This window comes from Brachypodium distachyon, chromosome 2, assembly GCF_000005505.3.
Source record: "Brachypodium distachyon strain Bd21 chromosome 2, Brachypodium_distachyon_v3.0, whole genome shotgun sequence".
NCBI classification, from domain to species: domain Eukaryota; kingdom Viridiplantae; phylum Streptophyta; class Magnoliopsida; order Poales; family Poaceae; genus Brachypodium; species Brachypodium distachyon.
This window is the reverse complement of record NC_016132.3, coordinates 53822766-53845495: the sequence shown is the minus strand read 5'-3', so window position 1 is coordinate 53845495 and position 22730 is coordinate 53822766. Positions and strand designations below refer to the sequence as shown.

The 22730-nt window shown below is 43.3% G+C and overlaps 3 protein-coding genes across 8 annotated transcripts; all 3 read left to right on the top strand.

Annotated features, from left to right (window-relative positions):
- Window positions 1-78: 78 nt before the first annotated feature.
- Window positions 79-4896, top strand: LOC100836321 (probable 3-deoxy-D-manno-octulosonic acid transferase, mitochondrial). Of its 2 annotated transcripts, XM_003564602.4 has the most exons (12): window positions 84-457; window positions 563-605; window positions 1327-1449; window positions 1641-1760; window positions 1839-1917; window positions 2082-2198; window positions 2756-2853; window positions 3499-3589; window positions 3696-3815; window positions 3907-3977; window positions 4324-4517; window positions 4605-4896. In XM_003564602.4, exons 1-11 carry the CDS (start codon window positions 144-146, stop codon window positions 4498-4500), a joined length of 1353 nt encoding a protein of 450 aa, XP_003564650.1. In that variant the 5' UTR covers window positions 84-143; the 3' UTR covers window positions 4501-4517; window positions 4605-4896. The 2 variants fall into 2 exon arrangements, with proteins under 2 accessions (XP_010232574.1, XP_003564650.1); XM_010234272.3 differs by lacking the exon at window positions 4605-4896 and having other exon boundaries at window positions 79-457; window positions 4331-4497.
- A 295-nt stretch (window positions 4897-5191) lies between these two features.
- Window positions 5192-7436, top strand: LOC100830201 (isoprenyl transferase). The gene is made up of 3 exons (XM_010234273.3): window positions 5192-6378; window positions 6481-6548; window positions 6786-7436. Exons 1-3 carry the CDS (start codon window positions 6025-6027, stop codon window positions 7234-7236), a joined length of 873 nt encoding a protein of 290 aa, XP_010232575.1. The 5' UTR covers window positions 5192-6024; the 3' UTR covers window positions 7237-7436.
- Window positions 7437-11384: 3948 nt separating this feature from the next.
- On the top strand, window positions 11385-21772 carry LOC100834480 (RNA polymerase II C-terminal domain phosphatase-like 2). 5 transcript variants are annotated; one of them, XM_024458627.1, is made up of 17 exons: window positions 11385-11848; window positions 12105-12575; window positions 13260-13470; window positions 14146-14303; window positions 14385-14455; window positions 14551-14656; window positions 14732-14821; window positions 15327-15375; window positions 16242-16372; window positions 16464-16517; window positions 17098-17194; window positions 18922-19133; window positions 19235-19315; window positions 19469-19473; window positions 19736-19801; window positions 20978-21051; window positions 21283-21294. In XM_024458627.1, exons 1-15 carry the CDS (start codon window positions 11534-11536, stop codon window positions 19743-19745), a joined length of 2061 nt encoding a protein of 686 aa, XP_024314395.1. In that variant the 5' UTR covers window positions 11385-11533; the 3' UTR covers window positions 19746-19801; window positions 20978-21051; window positions 21283-21294. The 5 variants fall into 5 exon arrangements, with proteins under 5 accessions (XP_024314395.1, XP_024314397.1, XP_024314398.1 ...); XM_024458629.1 differs by lacking the exon at window positions 19469-19473 and having other exon boundaries at window positions 18922-19099; window positions 21283-21772; XM_024458630.1 differs by lacking the exon at window positions 21283-21294 and having other exon boundaries at window positions 18922-19099; window positions 20978-21026.
- Window positions 21773-22730: the final 958 nt, after the last annotated feature.

Genomic DNA, 22730 nt, shown 5'->3' with positions numbered 1-22730 from the left:
GCCGTTGGATTGGAAAGCGAGGGCATCCGAGAGGGGTAAGTCAGCTTCAGCAAATTAGTCAATCTTCCCACACGGGGGGCACGGGCCGTTCACTAGTGTCACCTCTTTCGTTGAACCGGCGAAGCTCCAAGTAGCCTCCAACCATGCGACCGGCCCATACGCCGGCATCGGCGGCCCGCGGAGGGCGGGCGCTGTACGAGCTGTACAGGGCGGCGAGCCGCGTCGCGGCGCCGGCGGTGCTCCTGTGGCGCCGGTTGCGAGGACTGGAGCACCCGTCGCGTTGGCCGGAACGGCTGGGCCAGCCGTCGGTAGCCCGGCCTCTGCCAGGCTCGCCGCTCGTGTGGTTCCACGCCGTCTCCCTCGGCGAGGGTATGGCGGCACTCCCAGTCGTCCGTCACTGCGCCCGCCTTCATCCCGGCCTCCCTATCCTCCTCACCACCACTACGCTGTCTTCCTTGTAAGTCCACCTCCCCCCCACACCTTTCACCAGCATGGAACAGGTGCTGTTCTGTTTTCATGTAATGTGGTCATGCTCTAAACTCCCTTCTTTGTTTCGATGTAGCGAAGTGATAAAGGATTTGCTCCCGGATGTTGTCATATATCAGGTGAGTTTTCAGATTGCTCCTGCACCTCCACAGCTCTCTGGTTATGCTAGAGTTAATTTAGTGCAGCCATCTCGAATATGGATGATTGGAGATGTGTTTAGTAAACGGAACCACTTCTGCTTTTGACGTATAACAGATAATGTACTAATTTTGTAGCATCATTCAGGAGGCACATATGATTTCCAAGTGTTTATGCATGTAATGTAACTACCTCAAATTGATAGTAGCAAATGCAACTGCCTAAACAACCACAAGTGGGTTCTTGCATTTTGCAAGGTTATATATAGTGCAGGGGGTCTTTGCTAACCAAATAGGCTTTTTAAAATCATGCAGGACATATCCTTAAAAAAAATTACGTACATCAATTAAGGTGCTAAATTTGTAGCACCGGTTCTTGTTTCGCACCCATGCTTAACCTGTGACCATCAATTAAGATCTGTTTCTGCTTCAAAATATGACTAGTGACTAGCAGAATTTGTTTGATAATGATACTGCTGTTCAGCTGTATCTGTATCACTTAAATTTATAAGATTCTGTTAGCCACTTACTTTTGATTACTAGGTTATCATATGTGATAGCACAAGCACAATCACGCATTTTTTTAAATGCATCTTTGTTAGATAGTGAGTAGACAGTAGTATTAAGTATGTTCTAAACTTGTATGTTGTTTGATTCCGGGTATTCTTCCTTATAAATTCTAATGACATTTTTGGGGTCGTAGTTTGCACCTCTTGACTGTCCTGATGCAATAGAAAATTTCATTGGATACTGGAAACCAAGTTTGATACTTCTCATGGAAAGTGAACTGTGGCCAAACCTCATTATATCCGCAGCAGAGAAAGGGGTGAGCAGTTCTCCCATGATTCTTTTGCATCACTAGTTCCCTCTTCATAATCATTATCATTTTTTGATTTATATGTCTGGAATGCTTCTTCTTTATGCTTCCTGCAGGAGAGCCTTTATTGCCTTTGTTGTTCATTAGTGTAGCTATTGTCTGTTGTGATCATGTTACATGATTGACCCACCTATTTTCAGATTGTGGTGGCTCTTTTAAATGCCCGCATGTCATTGAAGTCTTTCGACCGTTGGTCCGTGCCTCTAGGGTTGCCATTAGTATCTCTGATGCTCTCTAAAATATCTCTTGTTATACCATTGGTAAGTAACAGTGAAGGTTTAAACCTTATGTTTTATGTAAACTGTTACCGCTATCATCGTTCATTTTGTTTGTTGCAGAGTACTATTCAGGCTGTTCGTTTTCAATTGCTACATACACCACCACAAAAGATCCATTTCGCTGGTGATTTAAAATATGGTACGTCATATGCTACCTCATTCTCCAGCCATTCATTTTTTGAGAATACATTTGGTAGTGAACCTATGAGTGGTGCAACTATAAAGGGTAATCTCAACAGCTTGAAAAGATAGCCTGGTTCACGAGTGAAATGATTTATAGAGTGACTCGTGTGATTTACCTAGCTGTTGGTGATGTTGAGGTGGGGGAGAAGGAGCTCAATACAATAAATGATCTACAACAGCAGTTCGGAAATAGACCCATCTGGATGGCAGCTTCAATTCACAAAGGTGAAGAAGAAGGTAAGCATAAAGGAGGTGCACCTTTTTGCTACATACTAATAAGTGGACTGATATAACTTGTTTCTTCAATACTGTTCAAATGACATTAAGTAAACTACTTCAAAAGATGAATATATCCATGCCATCTTCATATGGCCAATCAAGGCTTTCAACTTTGCAATGTTTGGCAGCTTCTTTTGAAAGGGACTTGGTTTTAGGATATAGATAAACATATTACCTTTGTAAATTATTGTCATATATATGGAATATGTCAATATATTTAGGAGTGCTTAGTCAACAGATGCTTTTGTACCCTCTAGGTTGCCAAGATTTCAACTATAGCTGTCTTTGTTTTAGGAGTCGCCTTTGCCACTACTTCATATCCTTATCTTCTGTCATTTCCTTCAATTTTTCTACTGTTCTGGTAGTGTGGCAATCATGAAAGGACGTTAACTTGCACAATTGTTTTTGTGGAGTAACTCGGAGGAATTGATTTCCTAGGTCATTATGTAAAGTGTTCTCAACATAAACACTATTTTCACAAGCTTCCTTCACTTTTATTTTATTTTCTTTTTCAGTCATTCTCCATGTTCATGATGAGTTAATCAAGCTGCATCCTTCTCTACTTCTAATTCTCGTGCCACGACATCCTCATGACAGCAAGATTCTTTCTTTAGTATGTTAATGATGCCTTTACTTTTATTTTTACCCAGTTTGGTGTATGAGTCAGTTCCTGAGTTCACTGCTAGTTATGTGACTACTTCTTGCCCTTTTTTAATATCATATCTTGTTGGGTAATCAAAAGTCAAACCATTGTAGTGTTATGGGAGCAACTTTGTTTATTGTTTTAAAGCTAAAATAATGGGATGTCAGAACTAACTGTACACAACCTGGAGTTTTGTCTAAAGCATGAAGAGCATATGATACATTTTAATTTAAACTATTGTATAATAGGCATGAAATAATAGAAAGATTTTTTTGGCCCCTGGGTGCACCTGCACGCAGGAGTAAAATGTGGGAAAAATATATTAGAATATGCCAAAAAATTCCGAAAATAATTATGCATTTGCTTGTTCGAGTCTTTTAACATGCATGTAAATTTTCATGTCAAAACAATCATTTTATGTACTGGGGAAAAAGTTTCAGTACTCTAAATAAGCAAACATTTAGTACTATTTTAGTCTTACTGTTTTTGCAAGACTCGGACATGCACATGTGTGATTTTTTGTGAGATGTTTCAGATTGGGATTTTTTTTTTCCATCCAGGAGCATGTGCACCTTCAAATTTCCCTGAATAATCTTGGTATGCATCCCCTTGCAGGCACTGAAGAAACGAAAGTTCAATTTTGTGTTGAGGTCAACAATGGAAGTGGTATCTTTAAACACAAGGATATACTTGGTTGATACTTTAGGTTTTTGCTGCCTCTCCTGCTGAAACCTTGTGCATTTTTTTTCTGTTTAGATTATATATATCCTTTTGAACTATTAGCTAATGGCAGCAAATATCATGGAAAGCAGGGGAATTAAGAATGCTCTACAGGGTCACTCCAATAGCAGTTGTTGGGGGCTCTTTTTTACCTAGCTTAGCTGGCCATAATTTTTCCGAGGCTGCTGCAGCTGGCTGTGCTGTTCTGACTGGTAAGGGGAAGATATCTGACTGTTTTAATTTGCATCATTTCTTTGAAAAGATCAGAATATCTAGAGTGTCATGAATTTTACTAACTTTCAGGTTCCCATGTTGGACATTTCTATCACATGCTGGTTGAAATGTGGCAAATAAATCCTCTAGCTGTCAAGCAGGTGACAAGTTGTTTTGTAATTCTACATTTATCTAAACAACATAACTATGGTGAATCATTTGGATTATATATTTAGTGACTTCCTCCTACACACAACTAATGAATGCTACTCCTGCACACAACTATTAAATGCCAAGGGTGGTTGGATCATGAGGGTATTTTGTTGGTTCTCGATTAGTCTTTCTTTTCTACTTAGAAAATCTAACGGATATCAGTATTAATGTTTAACATGCTGAATTGGTCCCTGCACTGCTTTTTAGACAAAGATCTTGTCATCTGGCCTATGGGCAGGCTGTTTTTATTCTTTCTTCCACTCTACAAGAATATTGATGCCAATGTTTTTCTAGTTGACAGGAGAAGTTGAACTTTTGGAAGCGCTAAAAGAGCTGCTTGGCGATTCCAAAGCTCTGGAAGCACGTCAAAGAGCTGCAAAAGATGCATTTTCCGTTATGTCAGATGGAATTGTGAACCGCATATGGAATTTAGTCTGCATATTCGCTATTGATTCCAACAGAAGCACGTAATAGTTGATTAAATCCTTGTAAGTCTCTTTGGTCTTTGCATAGAACGAAATTTTTTCTGGTTACCAACATTTAACACATTGGCATCTGCCAATGGATTTCTTCAGGGACTACTTCAGAGTGCATGGGGACCATCTATTTGGTAAAAGTAGAAGGTTCCAACAATTTCTTTGTACAATTAGATGTACAGGAGGACAACCTTGAATCGTTTTGCAGGTTCCATAACATTACATGCCCTAGTGACAGGTGAGTGGTGACAAAGAAATCACATGCCTAGTACCGTATAAAGTTACAGGCCACTCCCAATAGTCCCTACAGTCATCTGAAGGAACAGTATATCTTCCATATTTTTTCTATATTGGATTTACTCCTCCCAGCAATCTAATATTTTTTGACAAATTCTACTGGGCTTCCTGATTCTTTTCCTTAGTCATGTGGTTGCAGTTCTCTAGCGCTTGTAAGCAACGGTTGGTACTTGGTAGCCCTCTGTAAGTCAAGTACTGCGGAGATTTCAATATCGAACCCAACATTAATGACCAGTTCATAGATATTCTCCCGTTTCAGTAAGCAACAGTATGGGCAGTCTGCAAACTAGCATGAGTCAGCTCTTCTCCTTTTCGTCTTGCAATGCGCAGGGCGTGCTTTAAAGGCATGTCCTTATAGAAAGGACATTGCAAAAAATATTCCAAATCGCTTTAGTAAGAGAGGCAACAAGGCCTTGTCTCCTCGTCAACATGTCCTCGCCTCTAGCTCAGTCTCCCTTCCACAATAGACTTTGGTCTCATCTCACATTTTATTGTCATCACCGCGAGGTCTAAGAAGAACTAAAAGCTGTTTGGTTAGGAAGAGCTAGAGAAAGGGGATGTGAGTTGAAGTGGATGTGGTATTAAATCATCTGTTTGACTGATAAACGTGGGAATGGGAGTTGAAAGATCAAATCCCACCATTTTAATTAAAGGGGAGATGTGGAAATCCGGAAGAAATTATTTTGTTAGAGATGATCCTAGCCGTTCACCACAACTTATGTTATCCTTACTAAGTTAATTTTCCGTAAACTCCCACCAACTAAAAATAGCTTTTTCTCGGTTTTTTTAATCCTAAGGAGGACTGAGATGAAAAATCAATTTTGCATGTCCAATCTTTTACAAGCTCTTTCCTCTAAATTTTGCTCTAACAGTTGAATCGATGTCTTAGAAATCGCTGGAACTTAGAAATTTCCAGGTAAACTTACTATAGTGTGTTCGTAAAGAAAGAGAGCCTCTGTTTCTAAGTTGACCCCAGAATTCTTATTTTCAAGTTGATGATCTTGAATGTTATTCTCTGTCCAACAAAAATTGAGTAGTTGTAGATTTTAAAAATTCATGGGCAACTTGGTTGAATTAAATCTAACTATTTCTCGGACAACTTGAAAAATATCAAATCCGTAAAAGAAAAATCCAAATCATTTTGTAAAGATAACAAAAACCAAATCGTATAGGCTTGAGCTTTTCGGGGCTGGAGGCAAACGCTCGAAGAGCCTCCAATCCCATGTTGCTCCCCCAGTCTCCAGCTGCTACCCATCAGCAGCGACCCACCTCTTCCTTCTCCCGACGCACGTGCCGCTCGGCACAGCCATGCCCGCGGCGCGCCGGCGCTGCTCCGGCGACCGCGGCGGCGGAGGCGCCCCTCCCGGGCGGGCTGCGAGCGGAGTCGTTGCCGCGGCACGTGGCGGTGGTGATGGATGGGAACTCCCGGTGGGCGCGCGCGCGGGGGATGCCGTCGGCGTTCGGGCACGAGGCCGGGCGGCGCGCGCTGGAGGAGACGGTGCGGCTCTCCCGCGCCTGGGGCATCCGCGCCCTCACGGCCTTCGCCTTCTCCCACGAGAACTGGAGCCGCCCCAAGGTGCGTACACCTGGCGCGCAAACGCCGAGCTCTTGGCTTCCCCTTTCCTCCCTACGCTCTCCACGCGGTACTCCCGAGCTTGACTGCTCTTGGGATTTGCAGGTGGAGGTTGACTTCCTGATGGGGTTGTTCGAGCGGGTGATCCACGACAGTGTCTCCGAGTTCTTGAGGTACACATGTCTACTGCAAAATAACCGCCTCACTCTTCGGTCAGACTGTTGCCATTCTGATAAGATGCGCTCCAGGCTCCAGCAGTTTAGTTCACTTCATGTGGACAGGCGGCTCCCGTAGATTAATGCACTGACCTCTCTAATTCCAAGTCACGCACTAAGATTATAGCTGAAGAACAGCTCGAGCTGTACTAAAACAAATGTACTCCACTGAAGAGGGGTTCTTGTTTTGTGCAGGGACGGAATTCGTCTACGCGTAATTGGTGACTGCTCAAGGCTGCCGGTTTCTCTGCAGAAGACTGCGAGGGCAGCCGAGGAGGCAACAAGGAACAACTCACAGCTCGACCTGACGCTAGCAATCAGCTACAGCGGGCGACGGGACATAGTTCAGGCTTGCCGAAACCTTGCCCAGAAGGTGCAGGGCGAGCTGCTCAGGCCGGAGGACATCGACGAGTCGCTGCTCGCCAAAGAGCTCGAGACGAGCTGCGCGAGCGAGTTCCCTTACCCCGACCTGCTCATCCGGACCAGCGGCGAGCTGAGGCTGAGCAACTTCTTGCTGTGGCAGTCAGCATACTCGGAGCTCTTCTTCACGGACACGTTGTGGCCTGATTTCGGGGAGGCCGACTATCTCCAAGCACTGGGATCTTTCCAGAGCAGAGACAGGCGGTTCGGCCGGAGAAATTTGTAGCACACGGACACCTGAAGTAAGGTGTTTTTAGAAGCTTGATGTAGCAGATTAGCAATTGTGAGCACGTACATGAGATGAATCCCAACATCTCCGTTACTGTAGTTGGGGCTTAAGTTCTTCATCAATGTGGAAGGTGAATACTTTTTTTTTTGGAAAAAGAACTTCATTAACTGATGAAGGTAGTACAATCCTTTGTTACAGCTTCCAGATCTCATCCGGGCATTTCCGGATCCAAAATCCCGTCCCACTATTAACTCTAGCAAAATTAGTCAGGGAGTGACTAACGTTATTTTGACTTCTATTAATCTTACAGATTGTGATCGGCTGTTCATCCAGCAGTCTCTGGATCTCACGAGCACGCATTGCATGGGGCGATCTGTCAGGAGACTTAGCACAGATCATCGCTAAGGCCTCCGCACAGTCGGATTCAAGGACCATAATCTTGTCAGTCCACCCAATCGCCACTCGCAGACCGTCTTCGCAGGCCACCAGCTCAGCTTCGAGAGCATCCGCGCAGCTCCTGAGGTTTCTGCAGGCAGAGAAAACGATCCTCCCATCGTGATCACGAAGCACCACCCCAACCCCAGCCGCACCAACAAACTGAGAAAAAGATCCATCCATGTTCAGCTTGACAGAGTGAACATCCGGTGGTTTCCATCCAAGGATCACGCCAGCTTTTTTCCGGCCGTGCGGTTGATGCGCCTTCCAGTTGGTATCATACGAACACACCTGCTTTCCTTTCACAACATTGACAGCAGGATGCTGCTTAACCAGCAGCAGAGAGTCCAAGTAGCTACAAAGGAACTGTTTAGAGGCTTCCACCGGAGCCGGAGTCTTGTCATGTGTAATGTCATTATGGACGTGCCAGATGCGCCAAAGCAGCATGAGCAACATTGCAGTCTTAATCTTGTCCTGCTGAGCAACAAGCTGGAGAATCCACCCACGGCCAGTATTCTGAATCTGATCCACACCCGGAATTTCCCAACAGGAGCTCATCGCGTGCCACAGGGCACGGGCAGGAGGACGGCGAACCAGGGCATGGAAAGAGTCTTCATCCTCGACACCACAGATCTGGCAAGTGCGGACCTTCTTCATCTTCCGTTTAAAGAAATTAACCTGGGTGGGAAGAGAATCCCGACTAAGCTTCCAAGCAAAAATGTTGACCTTATGGGGAACAATATCGTTCCAAATGGGCTTCCACTTGGAACTGCTTCCGTCCGGCAGTAGAACACAAGAGTCAATGCAGGAAAAAATCTCCATTCGCAATGTGGAAGGTGAACACCGGATATGGCAATCATGCTGTGAACTTAAGCACAAGGTTTTCGCCTGGCTCGTGATCGTTGATAGGGACATGCTGGATGAAAGGAATTTCCACCTCCAAAACCTCCATTGCGTGTTATGCAACGGAGGACAAAAGAAACCAAAGACCACCTATTTTTTGACTGCCCATTTGCACGCATATGTTGGTGATACATCTAACCAAATTTTATCCCTCAACCATCAGTCCATGACAATCTAGCGGTCATTAAAGAAGAACTCGAGGTGCCTTTTCATATGGAGATTGGCACCCTTGTCTCATGGAGTATATGGAGGACAAGAAACAATTACATCTTCAATCGGATTCAGCCCTCACTTTATAGATGCAGGATGATCTTCAAAGAAGAACTCAACTTGGTTTTTCATAGGGCTAAATGCATTCCATGACTGGATTGCAGCATTTAGATAGATTTTCTTTTGCTTTCATCACATGCACATATTATTATAATTTTAATAAATTGCAATAGGTCTTTTGACCTACTATTGCCCTAAAAAAATACAGGAAAAAAAGGAGCAGGGAAATCTGGTGACCGGCAGGCAAATTGACCAAGAGCTGCCCAAACTAGAATATTCTGTATATGATTCTTGGAAGACCTGTGTGGCAGTCTGGGACGGACGGAGGATCGCAAGTATTTTTTTTGTCCACTTCCGTTTCAGTTTTTCTTTTTTAGTAAGGCCAAAACGTCAAAATACACAGCTAGTAGTCATACTAAAGCAGGGACTTATAAGCAATTTCTGGATCTTAGGGGGGGCCAGGGCCTCTGCTGGTCCCCCTGCCTCCATAATTTTAGCCCCTAATCTGCAATCAAAACGCTGACTACAGACGAAAATCTGCCCTAACAAAATTTCAGTTAAACTCCTCCGGCCTAAAGGACAGTTACGAAGGGTGCAAACCATGAACGGACCATGCGAGGGTTCGATCAGCGGAACATCCTATATCTTGATGAACCTGATAAATGGGCATTGAGATTAACTCCTCATTGCCTAAAAAAGGCTCCCAAGACTAACAACACTCCGAAGGCGATCTACGGTGGCAGGTGGTCGGCCACCAACATATACCAATAGCTTTGCAAAGATGTCCCTAGAACGCCTAAATTCAGCAACACCATGTCAATTTACATTCCCTCTTGCAACCCTAGCTCGAAAGCCATGATTGTCGAGAAGAGGACAAGGGCTCTCCTCAATTCATGATACAAAGATTGATGATTAATTGATTATAATATAATGGAGAAGAACCTAAAGAGGAGTAATTTTAGCCACCAGGAGGAACAGAAAGGCGAAGAGGTGACAATCTATTGTCACCGACCTCTAGATCGGTTTGCCCCGAGCGCAACTGCGGTAGAAGATCGCATTCCAGCAAACGCCTCTAAAGCAACTTTATTTCGAAACTACACATACTACAACTAAAGCTAGAAATCGACAGTCCCCCTCTTTGGCAGTCAAGGCGACATCGAAGATGGGAGAGAGGGGCTAAAGAAGGCGGTGGAAACAAAGGAAAGTCGAGAAAATAAGGGAAGAGTTCTTGAGAAGTTTCAGGTCGTCGAGGGTTATCCGCATAGTGCTTTTTCACCTCGTTATGGAAAGTTTAGAACAACTTTTAATTTGTGGAATAAATCACAAGCAACTTGGTACGAACTATTTTCACATGCATGATTCTTCTCTTCTGCCAAGAAATCAACATGGAAAAAGAATGAAAAAAAAGAGCGGATAAGAGAATCTCTCGGAGGCACGGACATGGCCCACGAGTACCGTTGAGAAGAAAACGAATTTTTTGCTGTTATAGCCCCCTCGTGAGCGCAATTGTTAAAATTAGCACCTTCCCAAACCAATTGACAAATCTAGTCTGGCGGAATGTCCGGCAACTGCCACGTGCAGTTTCCGCCAACTGTGTTGGTGAGAAGACCATACTACCATTCCAGTGGGCGGAAAGAGACGGTCAGCGAAAAGCGAGAACCCGATTGAAATCATTAGCGAAGCAATTAATTTCTCCAACGTCTCATCCCATGCGAGCGGCGGCTCAAGGCATCGGCTTCGGCCTGAAGCTCAGTGTTGAGCGCACCGCAGGCGGCTGGCGAGGGCGTCGAGGTGTGCACGGACATAAGCAGACTCGGTCTCCTCAGGGACGCCGACGACGGTCATGGCCATGCCTCCTCCATGGACACGGGAAGAGGGAGGGCGCTCAGTGTTCGCCATGGACGATGGAGCTCGTCGGTCCGTGGGTCGCGGCCGTGCAGCCGTTGCGGACGCTGGAGGCCGGAGTTCGCCGGTCTGGATCATTGCTGTAGGTGCAAGCAACGCTGCGATTACATTTTTGGTCTGCCTTTTGCAGCTCAGCGGCAGAGGACGAGGAGTACGCTGGAGGAAGAAGCCTCACATCGTGATTCGTTTGCGGCAGTTACGTAGTTGAGTACTTAATTCATGATTTTTAGGGATCCTAACAGCTAGAAAGTTATTATTGGGATTTTTGATTCCTAATTAACATTTGGCCCTCCTAGTTGGCGTGAAGCTCTTCCGCCGTCATCAGAACTTCCCACCAGCCTACTTTTGGCATTCAGTTCTTGAGGGGGATAATCTTGTCAATTCGCTCACGAGGGGGCTAGCAGCAAAAAATTCGAAGAAAACGATATAGTGCCAGTGGCCCACCTCACGCAGTACAGTGACGTACCGAGTACCGACCCGGGATCGGCACGCGACCCGACCTGGTCCGAGCGAACCAAGACCGGACCGGCGGCCGGACCGAACGAACGAACGGAACCCTCCCCCCCACGCCTCGCCCCCAAAACTCTATATAAGCGCACCCAGGCCCCCTGCTTCCCAGTTCCTCTCCGCCCTCCCCCCAAATACCAAAACCCGCGGCTCCGCGTCCGCCGAAGCGGGCGCACACACGGCGGGCGTGCGCTTCTCACACTCTCCCCTCCCCTCTCCTCCCCAGTCTCCCTCTCTCGAGCTCCTCCGATTCCCCACAAGCCCCGCGAAGGCGATGCTTCGACCCTCGCCGCTGATGGCCGCCGCCCCTGCCGCCCCCGTCAGGGGCAGCATGCGGATGTTCCACGGCGACGTGTTCCTCGGCGAGACGGAGGTTTTCTCGATTAAGCCTGGGCCCGAGGGGACCCTGCCGTTCCCCAGCAACGAGATCCGCATCAGCCACCTCTCGCCGGCCAGCGAGAGGTGCCCGCCCCTCGCCATCCTGCAGACAATCGCGCCCTTCTCCGTGCGATGCAAGCTCCAGGCCAAGCCGCTCCCTCCCCATCCGAGCCTTCACCGGCTCTACATCACTTGCTTCAACGAGTACAAGGTTTGCCCTCCAGCACGTTTTTGTGTAATCGATTATGTCCTTGGCCTGACATAAACATAGCTATCACGCTCATTTTAAATCGAAGCGAAATAAGTGGCCAACTGCGACTAGTCGGGAAATGCTATTTGCTCCGTTAGTAAGTCGTTCTTCAATTATCAGGAATTGAAGCATTTTCCACATTATTTAGTGTGTCTCTCATCGGTTAGTTAGATTTGGGGACCGGATTTGTAAAATTGTGTATCCGTTGGTTGTGTAGAGCGCAGTTGTAGTCGTTGGAGATGAGGAACTGCACCTAGTCGCAATGCCAAGCAAGGTCGAGAAGGTGCCGTGCTTCTGGTGCTGCTCTGTACGTGCTGGCCTCTATGCAGCATCAGTTGGGATGCTCAACCTCCGGTGCCTTGCTATTGTGTTTGATCTTGATGAGACCCTCATTGTTGCAAACACAATGAAATCCTTTGAGGGCCGGATTGAGATGCTTTCCCGCAGGATGGATGTTGAAGATGACCCTGTCAGGGTAGCAGGGATGTCTGCAGAAATCAAGCGGTATATTGAGGACAGGGAGCTTCTCAAGGAGTTCATTGACACAGATACTGTCACAGACAACGGCAGAATCATTGGGACCCAGAAGGAGGAGGTTCAGCCTATGCCTGGTGTCCAGGAGCGTCTTGTCCGGCCTGTAATCAGGCTGCCAGAGAGGAATGCAATTCTGACCCGCATCAATCCAGAGGTATCATTTTGTTAACCTTGGTAGCATCTGTTCTGCTGAAACTATAAATATATCTTTCTGCTACTGTTTTTTTTTCTGAGTGGCTTGGGAGGTTTACAGTTTAACCAGAAGAATTAACTTAAATCATTTTAACCTATCGGGTGGTTGGAGAAATGATATGTATCAATGGGCTCCCATTTGCCTGGTACAACAAGGAGTTTAGGTGGGATTGTGTGATCATTGATGGTTCTAGCATTAAAGGTTATCTATATGTATTGTAATTGTTGCAATATTGATCTTCTGAGTAAAAGCATGCATTCTTAGTTCATCGTTCCTATGTTTAGTTGCAGAAAGTGCAACATTCTTAGTATGCCAGATGTGCTGAGCAACACAAGGTTTATTCAATCTAATGTTAGGGCCTTCTGTCTTAGATAGCAATAACATTATGCGTAATGGTACATATGTGCAACCTTAAGCAAAATAATTTGTTCTCTTTTAGTATTGAAGTTCTCATAATGCCAGGCTGACATGATATGAGTTCTGGACTAAATATAGCATCAACAATTTATTCTCTTACTCCTAAATTTGTATGTATCAGAATTTAAGACAGTGATTGGATTTTTATTCTTTTAGTTGATGCAACGTTTTATGATTAGTTTTCCGTTTACCTTATCCTCATACCATTTTAATCTTATGTGCATTCAGATTCGCGATACTAGTGTTTTTGTAAAGCTAAGGCCTGCCTGGGAGGATTTGAGAAGTTACCTAACTGCCAAGGGACGCAAAAGATTTGAGGTCTATGTATGTACGATGGCCGAAAGAGATTATGCTCTTGAGATATGGAGACTTCTTGATCCAGAAGCCAATTTGATCAGCTTGAATAATCTTTCAGAACGTGTAGTATGTGTAAAAGCAGGTAAGTTCTCAAGAGTTTGAAGGTTCATTTTTCCAACAATTGTGCAGTACTTTGCAGGCTGAACATTGTTCCATTGTATTTACATCATCATTAACACATCCTGGCCATTGTAAGATGTCCGATCCAAATGTTATCCCTTGTCTGAATATTCAAAAGTACTACTCCCTCCGTCCAACAAAGGATGTCTCAAGTTTCTCAAAACTTGAATGTATCTAGACATGACTTAGTGTATAGATGCATTCAAATTTAGTCAAAGTTGAGACATCCTTTGTTGGACGGAGGGAGTACAAAATTCCGCATAATGATTTCCGAAATGTTGATTGTTAGAATGATAGTGTTGTGCCTAACCAGATAAGAAGAGTTGTGCACATATATCTGTGTTTGGTTTTCTTATTTCAGTTAGCACTTAGCAGTTCGTTCTATTTTTACAGTTTTAAGTTATGAAGTTCCATTTGTTAGTGCTACATTTCATCTTTATTCTTATGTGACTCGTTTCCAATGGAACTATTAGTCTATGTATGAGGAATCTATAGGAAACACTGGGCGCATGACCACTGTGTGGATGGAACAGTACAATCTTTACTGTCCTATCGCCTTGTGTTCTGGCCATATTCCCCTGTGTTATAATTCACACGCTTAGCCATTTGCCATACTCATGGATTCTGTTTTGCGCAGATTCCAGGAAGTCTCTGCAGCATGTTTTTAAAGAAGGAGGATGTCATCCAAAGATGGCCATGGTTATTGATGACAGGCTGCAGGTTTGGGATGAGAAAGATCAGCCTCGAGTTCATGTTGTCCCAGCATATGCTCCATATTATGCCCCACAAGCTGAGGTATTTGTATTTTGTTGCATACATATTTTGTATTGAACATATTCCTGTGCTGGAATCATGTGTGTATTTGCTTTATCTTAGATGGCCAATGCAGTTCCAGTGCTTTGTGTTGCGAGAAATGTTGCTTGCAATGTTCGTGGTGGTTTCTTCAGGTCGGTGGAAAGAGTTATGATGATACAATTTATGCATTCTGATGATGTCATGCTTACAGTTTTAATATTGTAATGTTTGTTTTGATAACAAAAAGGGAGTTTGATGAAAATCTATTGAAGAAAGTGTTTGAACTATTGTATGAAAATGAGCTATTGGATCTTCCATATGCTCCAGATGTCGGTGACTACTTAGTCTGTGAGGTAATGTTCTTGGTACTTTGATATTGTATTGCAGTTTATTCTCGTAAAGTTTATGTTGTCTCTAATTTCTTCCAGGACACTAATTTTGTGCCGAGCAATAAAGATCCTCCCCCTATACCTGAGGGTATGAGTGGAGCTGAAATAGAGAAGAGGTTGAATGGGCGGGTAAGATTTTATGTGGTTTCTGCCTTAGTGGTTTTTACGGGCAACTTTTTCTCTCTCATTCACTTAGAGCAAACGGGCTAATGAGGTTGAATGGGTAAGGTTTGATGCAATGTTTCTGCTTTGATTGATTTATGGGCAACCTTTTCTCACCCTTTTGCTTAGAGCAAATGGGCTATATATGTTTGGCCTGTAACTGTAAGTGGGCACGGGCGTCCATGGCGCCACAAAGTGCAGCCCATTTAATCGTGTTCAACATATGCGCGACGAGCATACAATGTTTTGCAGTGCCATGTGCTGCTTGCGTAGTTGTCACTTATCAATATCTACTTACCTTTCGCTACACTATTTTTAAAATATATCAAGTTGGCCCTACTTTGGCTTTAATCTTTGTCCCTATTTATTTTTAAGAACAATAGTCCAACTACTGGACTAACATAGCCTCATTAGTCTCTTAATTCAAAATATACTTGTAAGCATCATCATGCAATAATGTCTGTTATTTCAGGCATATCAGGGGGACCAAAGACAGATATCATCATCAACCCGTTCAGCAGGTACTTCTCATATTGTATTTTTTTGTCAGTTGTCTTAGGACATTTTCCCAGTGACTTTTCCTGCTTGTGTATTAGTTTGGTATTTTATTTTCATTCTGAGGATCACGTTTTTTACAAGGAAAGACCACTGTGCTATGTAGCAGCAGCAGCATTAGCATAAATGTTTCCAAAACCTAATTGTGACCTCATGGTTTGGTTTCATTTGCACCTGTTGATATGCACTGAAATTGTCTTGTCAGGTGCTCAGTTGAATACTCCCTCTGATCCTAAATTCTTGACTCAAATTTGCCCAAATATGGATGTATCTATTCTTAAAAGCGTCTAGATACATGTAATATTTCGACAACAATTTAGGATCGGAGGGAGTACTTTCTTAACTTTGTATTTGCTCACTATTGAAGCTGTTATGTCAGTTGGTGGTTTAGTTTTTTAGGAAACAGGAGGGGAGATTGAGAGAAACACACTAACGTTTAAGTAAAAAAGAAAGGAGTGTACGTACAGTCTCAGGGTCACTTTGTTAAGCGTATGAAGGACTCGCTCATATGTCTTTTCTATCCATATTTTCTTTATGTAAGGTGTATGTTGACAACCCAAATTTAAGCTTTGACCAATAATAATCCAATAATACGTGCGTTATGCTACACAAGATTGATACTATTTGATTCATCTTAAAATGCACTTTCTTATGATTGTGATTTTGTAACCATTAACAAGATATTGCACAAGAAAGCTATGGTCAAAGCTCATACTTGGATAGTCAAAATATGCCATACATTTCAAAACAGAGGGAATACCTTATTTACTGCATACATTATATATGAACTGGAACCTGCTGCTTAAGTAATCTATGTTAACCTTTGGTGTAGATGATGTACGAGTGCCAATACGAGCCACTCTGAGTGGTTCAAATGTCCAACCCAATGGTGGCTCACTGGCAATAACCCCTTCGACGTTTGTCACGGTTTTACAAGAAATTGGGCGACTATGTAACTCCAAGGTATGCTGTTGCCTTGCCCTTAATTTTTCGGCGTATGTCTGGCCTTCCTGTTCTTGACTTCAGATTAACCTTGTGCTCTTTCTTCATATAGGTGGAGTTTAGGTCTACTGTAAGCACCAGCAAGATTACACAATTTTCTGTTGAGGTTGGTGTTTTGCATTTGTGACTGACCACACTGTTTATACCAAAAAAAGAGAAATCTTTTTTTGCCAACAACTTGGTTTGAAGTCTGAACTCTTGGAACCCAGATCGTGTAAAATATCCATTCAGAAGATAATGAGCTGTATTACCTTAAGCAATGAACCTTAAGATCATTATAGCCGTTTTGTTTCGTGATGAGTTGATGACCATACAGGTGTTTAATAATTGAAATACTTAGGCTCAGTTCGGGATTGCTGAACTGTGCTATGCTGAACTTATTCTATAATCTGCTGTGGAAAAATACACGTAAAAGCAGGAAAAAGTTAGTTAGCCAAATAGAAAAATATGCATAGGCTGGTAGAAAAAGCTGGATTATCATAACCCATCTCAATGCCAAACTCAGCCTAGACTTCATCTAGTCTAGCTTCTGCCTTTGGAGCCATTCTTTCTTAATTAACCTGTTCGCTTTGACGAAACTCAATTAGTGTTTTTTTGCTTGCTTGCTGATGCATCTTTTGACTTTAGCAAATTTGCCAAATTTCTGTTTAATTCTTTCACTTTCATCTTACATTTGCTACCTCCAGGTTTTATTTAGTAATGAGAAGATTGGAATTGGCATCGGAAAAACAAGGGATGAAGCCCAAGTATTAGCTGCTGAAAAAGCTCTCCGGAATTTGGAAAGTGAGTGTACATTCTTTATATCCTGAATAATACAAGCTCGCAATGTTGTTATGCCTTTTATTTTTGATTCCTCATGTGGTACCGTCCTCTCATTCTACTTTGCAAAAACCATTTATTATTCACTGTTTGTTATCTTTGCCTTCATTCTACTTCTATTATTGTAGAAGAGTTCACCTGATAAAATAAATATGACGAAAATTATCTCATTTACTGTACTGCTTCTTTGGAAAACATCCTGTAGGGTCATCTATTTTATTTTATCTGGTATTCTTGATTGGGTATGGTTTGCAAATGATCCGGATACCATATCTTAAGATGCTGCTTGATGCCATTAAAGTGATTAAACATCTCTTAGATCTTGACCAATTCATTAGTTCATGTGATCCAATTATTTGAATACAGTGTTTGGGATAACTTCTAATTTTAGAGAAAAGGCAAAGCCAGATAAATGATTATGTAAGACCATCGAAGATAATAATAATTGGCTAAACAAAGGATATGTGGTGCACATGAACATTACCCTCCTCCAGAGTGCAAACCAAATCCCACAAATTGCACTCCTAATTGCAACATGAAAAAAATTTAGTGGTGGTTAGGATGACCTCACCAACCATGGTGGAAATAACTAGGGACTGTGTATCCATTGTTTGTACTCAACACTGGCTAATCAGTCGCTATTATATATAAAGTATCACACATTAGGCTATTTTCAACGAGTTGGCCACCTTGGTCTTGGTAACATGAATGTGGAAGGACATGAAAAACAAACTTCCTACTCCCTCCGATCCATAATAAGAAAATAGCTTCCTATATCTTGACACAACCAAGAACTCCTGAAATGCATGTTAAGGCACTAAACGTTTTTAAGTGATTATTTGAAGGTCATACGCATGCTACCCAGTTAGGATGATGACATGGCAGTGCCACTGCGGCGAACGGTACATAGAGGCAAGGGACTCTGGCTTTTATATTTTTCAGATGGGTTATTCTAATCTCAATCCAATTTCTTCTCGAACCCCTCCTCCACAGCATTTTTCCACGGCTACTCCTAAATCTCTGGCACCGCACCAAGTCTGCGTCCCTGTCCCATGCCCAACGCACTGACTCCCTGTCCCCTGCCCCATCTTCATACCTGCTTCCGGACATGACATGTCCAGATTCGTCGCTCCCTCATCTCTCCACTGGTGGATCTGTAAGGGTGAACCTGCTCGATGATGTATTCATGTTGGATATCAATGCAAAACAGTAAAACCCAGCTTGGATTGGGATTCCTGGAGTTGCATCACTGCACAGCTCCTGCATTTCAGATGGGGAGTTAGTGGATCTGTTGGCGACTTGGGTCTTGGGTATACTACTCACTGATACTAATCTTCTTGATGCAACCATGGACAGACCTGTCTGGAGAGAGGTACCTGCAGCCTGACCCATTCATAGTGTTGGTTATTTAGTGTTGTTTTTGTGTTGGCGTGTCCTCTGTGCCCTTTGCCATGGTGGCACTGCATGCCATTGTCATAACCGGGTTGCAATTACGAATTGAATTTGACTCATGGTTCACTTAAATGTGTTTAGTGACCTGCGCATGCAGTTTAGTGGTTTGGTAACCTACTTTAACCAATGTGACAAGTTCAGCGATCCATGGCGCAATATACAAAATGTTTCTTGCTCTAAAGTACTCATTGACTAGAAATTTGTTTTCCCCTAAATTCTCTGAACTGACCAACTTGTAGGCAATTACTTGTCATTTGTTGCTCCTATTGGTGGAGTCCTTAATAAAGACACAAGCAAGTCTCCTAGGGGTGGAAATGGCTTTCTGGAAGACGTTATGGATTCAGATGGTGATATTGCTATGCAAGAACCATCTGGAAGTACATCAGAACAGAAGGATCATTTGAATAATGTGGATAGGTTGTCCTCTGTTATAAGTCTTATTAGAGAACTTGTAAGAGATGCTGCTGCACCTGATATTTCACTTTCTCATCTACCTTTTAACTGTGTTGTTTCTTTCTTCATTGAATTCTAATGTGCATTTACTGCTTCTAGTGTTTGGAGGACCAACATGTAGTATTTCGCGATCAGATCCAGAATCCTGGCACGGCAACAAATGAAGAATACCATTTTCAGGTTACTTAACTTATATGTTCACTACTCTAGAATTCTATAAGGATAGTTTTGGGCCCTTTGGCTTATACTCACAGTTCTGACCAGTTCTGACCTGTGCGGCTGTTCCTGGTACCTCTCTTTGGCTGTTCGCTGGTGGGTACCGCCGTACTGCAGTACGGGTAAATATGCTGCTGGGTTTGCTAAAGGGTTACTTTTTTTCCTTGTTTCAAGGAGAACTAGCTGGTTACCACCTGGTTGAAAAGACATCGTAGAAGTTTTTGAAAGTTTAATATGTACTGTACAACTAAACTTTCCAATGAGTTTTTAATAAAAAAATTGAACTGGAACATCTCTAATCAGCAATTTAGCATGTAAACATGAATGCACGTTCTGTGAGCTTTTTGATGTAATTAATGCCACAATTTTTGTTGATCTTTGAAGGTTGAACTAGCAGGACAAATTCTTGGGAATGGTGTTGGTGTGAACAAAGATTTTGCCAAGCTTCAGGTACTATAGTTCTTAGTGTTCTTCCCTTGCCATATTAAATTCTTTTTGCATCAACAAAGCACTGATTTGCATGAAGATGGGATGATGTGACATATGTAGGATTTCAAAGATTGTGGTGGCACACAGTTATTTCGTTATACATATATCTACATGGTGGCATTGTATTGTTTGACAGAAAATCTAGTTTATGCTGGAGTTGGTTTATCGTTTAAGTATTTATAATCGTGTGGCTAGGTTTGTAGAGCCTGAGCAGGGTGTCATTACATGCTCGAACAGCTCAGTGTTCTATAAAACTATGTGCACTAACAGGATTAAACCTCGAGCTGCTTTGGGTGCTAATGAAGTGGCATCCATTTCAGCCAGCCTATACTGATAATGTTAGGCCATGCTTTGGGGAGCTCGTAAGGAGGCTTAACTACCCCTGAAGTCAGACTCAACAGTTCAAGATATGTCAGCTTTAAATCCTTAAAGTAACTGTGACTTGAACGTCAGATGTTAACATGTGATCAGTCAAAGGGGGCAGATTGAAATGAAAATGCCTCAGCGGAAGTGAGCAGATGGAAATGAAAGTGGACAAGAGAGCAAGGCAGAAATGCAAATGCCATCTTATCCTTGCCAGATTAGCACGGGGTGGATTTGAGTGACTAAGAGAGTATCTGATGTAATTAGCCAGCTCGTGTCCCTATAATTACTCATGACAATTATTCAAGCCATGCTCTCAAGACGTCACATCTGCCCAGGCTACAGTTCTTGAAAACGTTTATGCTTTAGCTGGCAATAAACCTACTCAAGACATTCCTTCCTAAGGGATCTGTAGTTCGTTGTTATAGTGTGCTGTGTTGCTACAGAAATTCCCAGTTCACAAATAGTTCACGCATTAGTGTTATAGATGATGGCATATAATTTATCTTTGTATGAAAGAGTGTCTTTTCAACTACTCCCTCCGTCCAATAAAGGATGTCTCAACTTTGACTAAATTTGAATGCATCTATACACTAAGTCATGTCTAGATACATCCAAATTTTGACAAACTTGAGACATCTTTTGTTGGACGGAAGGAGTATTATATTTTTACCATCATGTTCCAAGTGCATACTAGTTTGAGTAGGATGGGTTCTCAATTTCTCATCTCTAATGAAAGCTATGCCCCGTGTTTTGGACGCTATGTTGTTTCAGGCTGCAGAAGAGGCGCTGAGGTTCTTGAGAACAACTAGTGATCCGCAGATTAAGAAGCACTTGAGACCAATAAGGTAATTGTATTTTGCAGCTTTGGATATTATTAGCATGTAATCGTGTCAGCTGTTCCTGTTTGGGCTTTTCTTTGTTCATAGACTAATTGAGCATATCTTTCAGTATGTAGCATCTCTTACTAAGAAGGGTTCTCTGTTGTTTACAGTTTTAGGGTAGAACCTTCTTTTCCTTTTTGAGAGAATCATTGCGGTGTTGCCTTACAAATTCTCTTGTTCTTTTATTCTATGCAGATGCAACAGTTGATGTCCTCACCCTCTGGATCCACAACTAAATGAGTTAAAAGAAAGATGGAATGTGAAACCAGCTTTGCATTTAACAATCCCAAATTCCATCTACAAAATGGTTCCATGGGATGGATTTGCTAGAAGCACCTCTCTGTGAGTATGGTTGTTGCCCCCTCAACCATGATGTGTATCTAATGTTAGCACTCGTAGGCTTGGATTGTTAACTGTTGTAGATGGTACATTATAGAGAGGGAAATGGTGCTTTGTGGATTCCTTTGACAATTTGCCCCTGTACAACGACTGATGTTCTCATGTCGATAGGATATACTCACGTAGTTGGCTGTAAACAGGTAGGAATGTAGGATGAGCGATGGATATTAACTGTTTTCCTGACAAACCCAGTCGGTTGTAAATTGTCTAGGAGCATTAAAAGTGAAATGCTCGTGCTGATCTTTCAAGTTTATATGTTCATAAGCAATGAGAATCATTTTTGTAATTTGGAGATTATCTACTGTCGTGCAAATCGTAGGCATTAGCTGTACTCGGTTAGTAGCTGGGCAAAGTGGGCATATTAGCCTTACGGCCTTATAGCGTGGCTGGGTTACCAATTCCATTTGGTAATCGGTGGACCTCTTGCATCCGGTGGTTCCGGAGCGCACGCGAACTAAAATTTGTGTATACTGCAGTCTGCAGTCTTCTTCTGCGTCTTAGAGCAAGCACAACGTGGGTCAACACCGGTGCTAAAAACCTATAGAACCGGTTCTAGACGTTGGACCACTGGGGTGCTAAGAAATTTTTCTTGGAACCGATTCTAGTACTTGCGCCGATTCTAGCAGGTCGTTGACAATTTGTGGAGCCCAGCCGCAGCCACGCGCCTCATCCGAGTGTCCTCTTCGCCAGAACCTCGCCTCCGCGCGGCCTCGAGCCCACCGTGGCTGCTTCCCGCGTCCAGCCGCCTCGAGAGACCTTGAACCGCCTCGCGTCCAGCCGCCGTGAGTCCGTCCGCCAGCGCCCAGCCTCCCTCGAGCCCGGCCTGTGCGTTGGACGAGGCGGGAAGAAGAAAGCGGGATTTGGATTTGGAGAAGGTCCTGTGCGTTGGGAATCTGGGGGAGGAAGAAGAAATGTTCTCTTTTTTGAGGAAGAAGAAAGGTTCTGTGTGTGGTCCAGTGGTTGGAGATTTGGGGGAGAAGACACCGATCTTGAGATATTTTCGCCTGAGCGGTGACTAGTGGGCCCCATGAGTTGAGTCTAAGAAAAAACTACGTTGCACCAGTTTTTGCTTTGCTAGAACCGGTTCTAAGTTTTCAAGTGGACGCTGCTCACATTGGCCTTGCTCTTGATGTGCACTATACATGCATATCCACTTGGCCTATTCTGAAATCATCTCTTACTCCCCCGGAAGCTTGATGTATGCATGTTGAAAAAACAAAACAAAAAGTAGACACCAGGTGCTC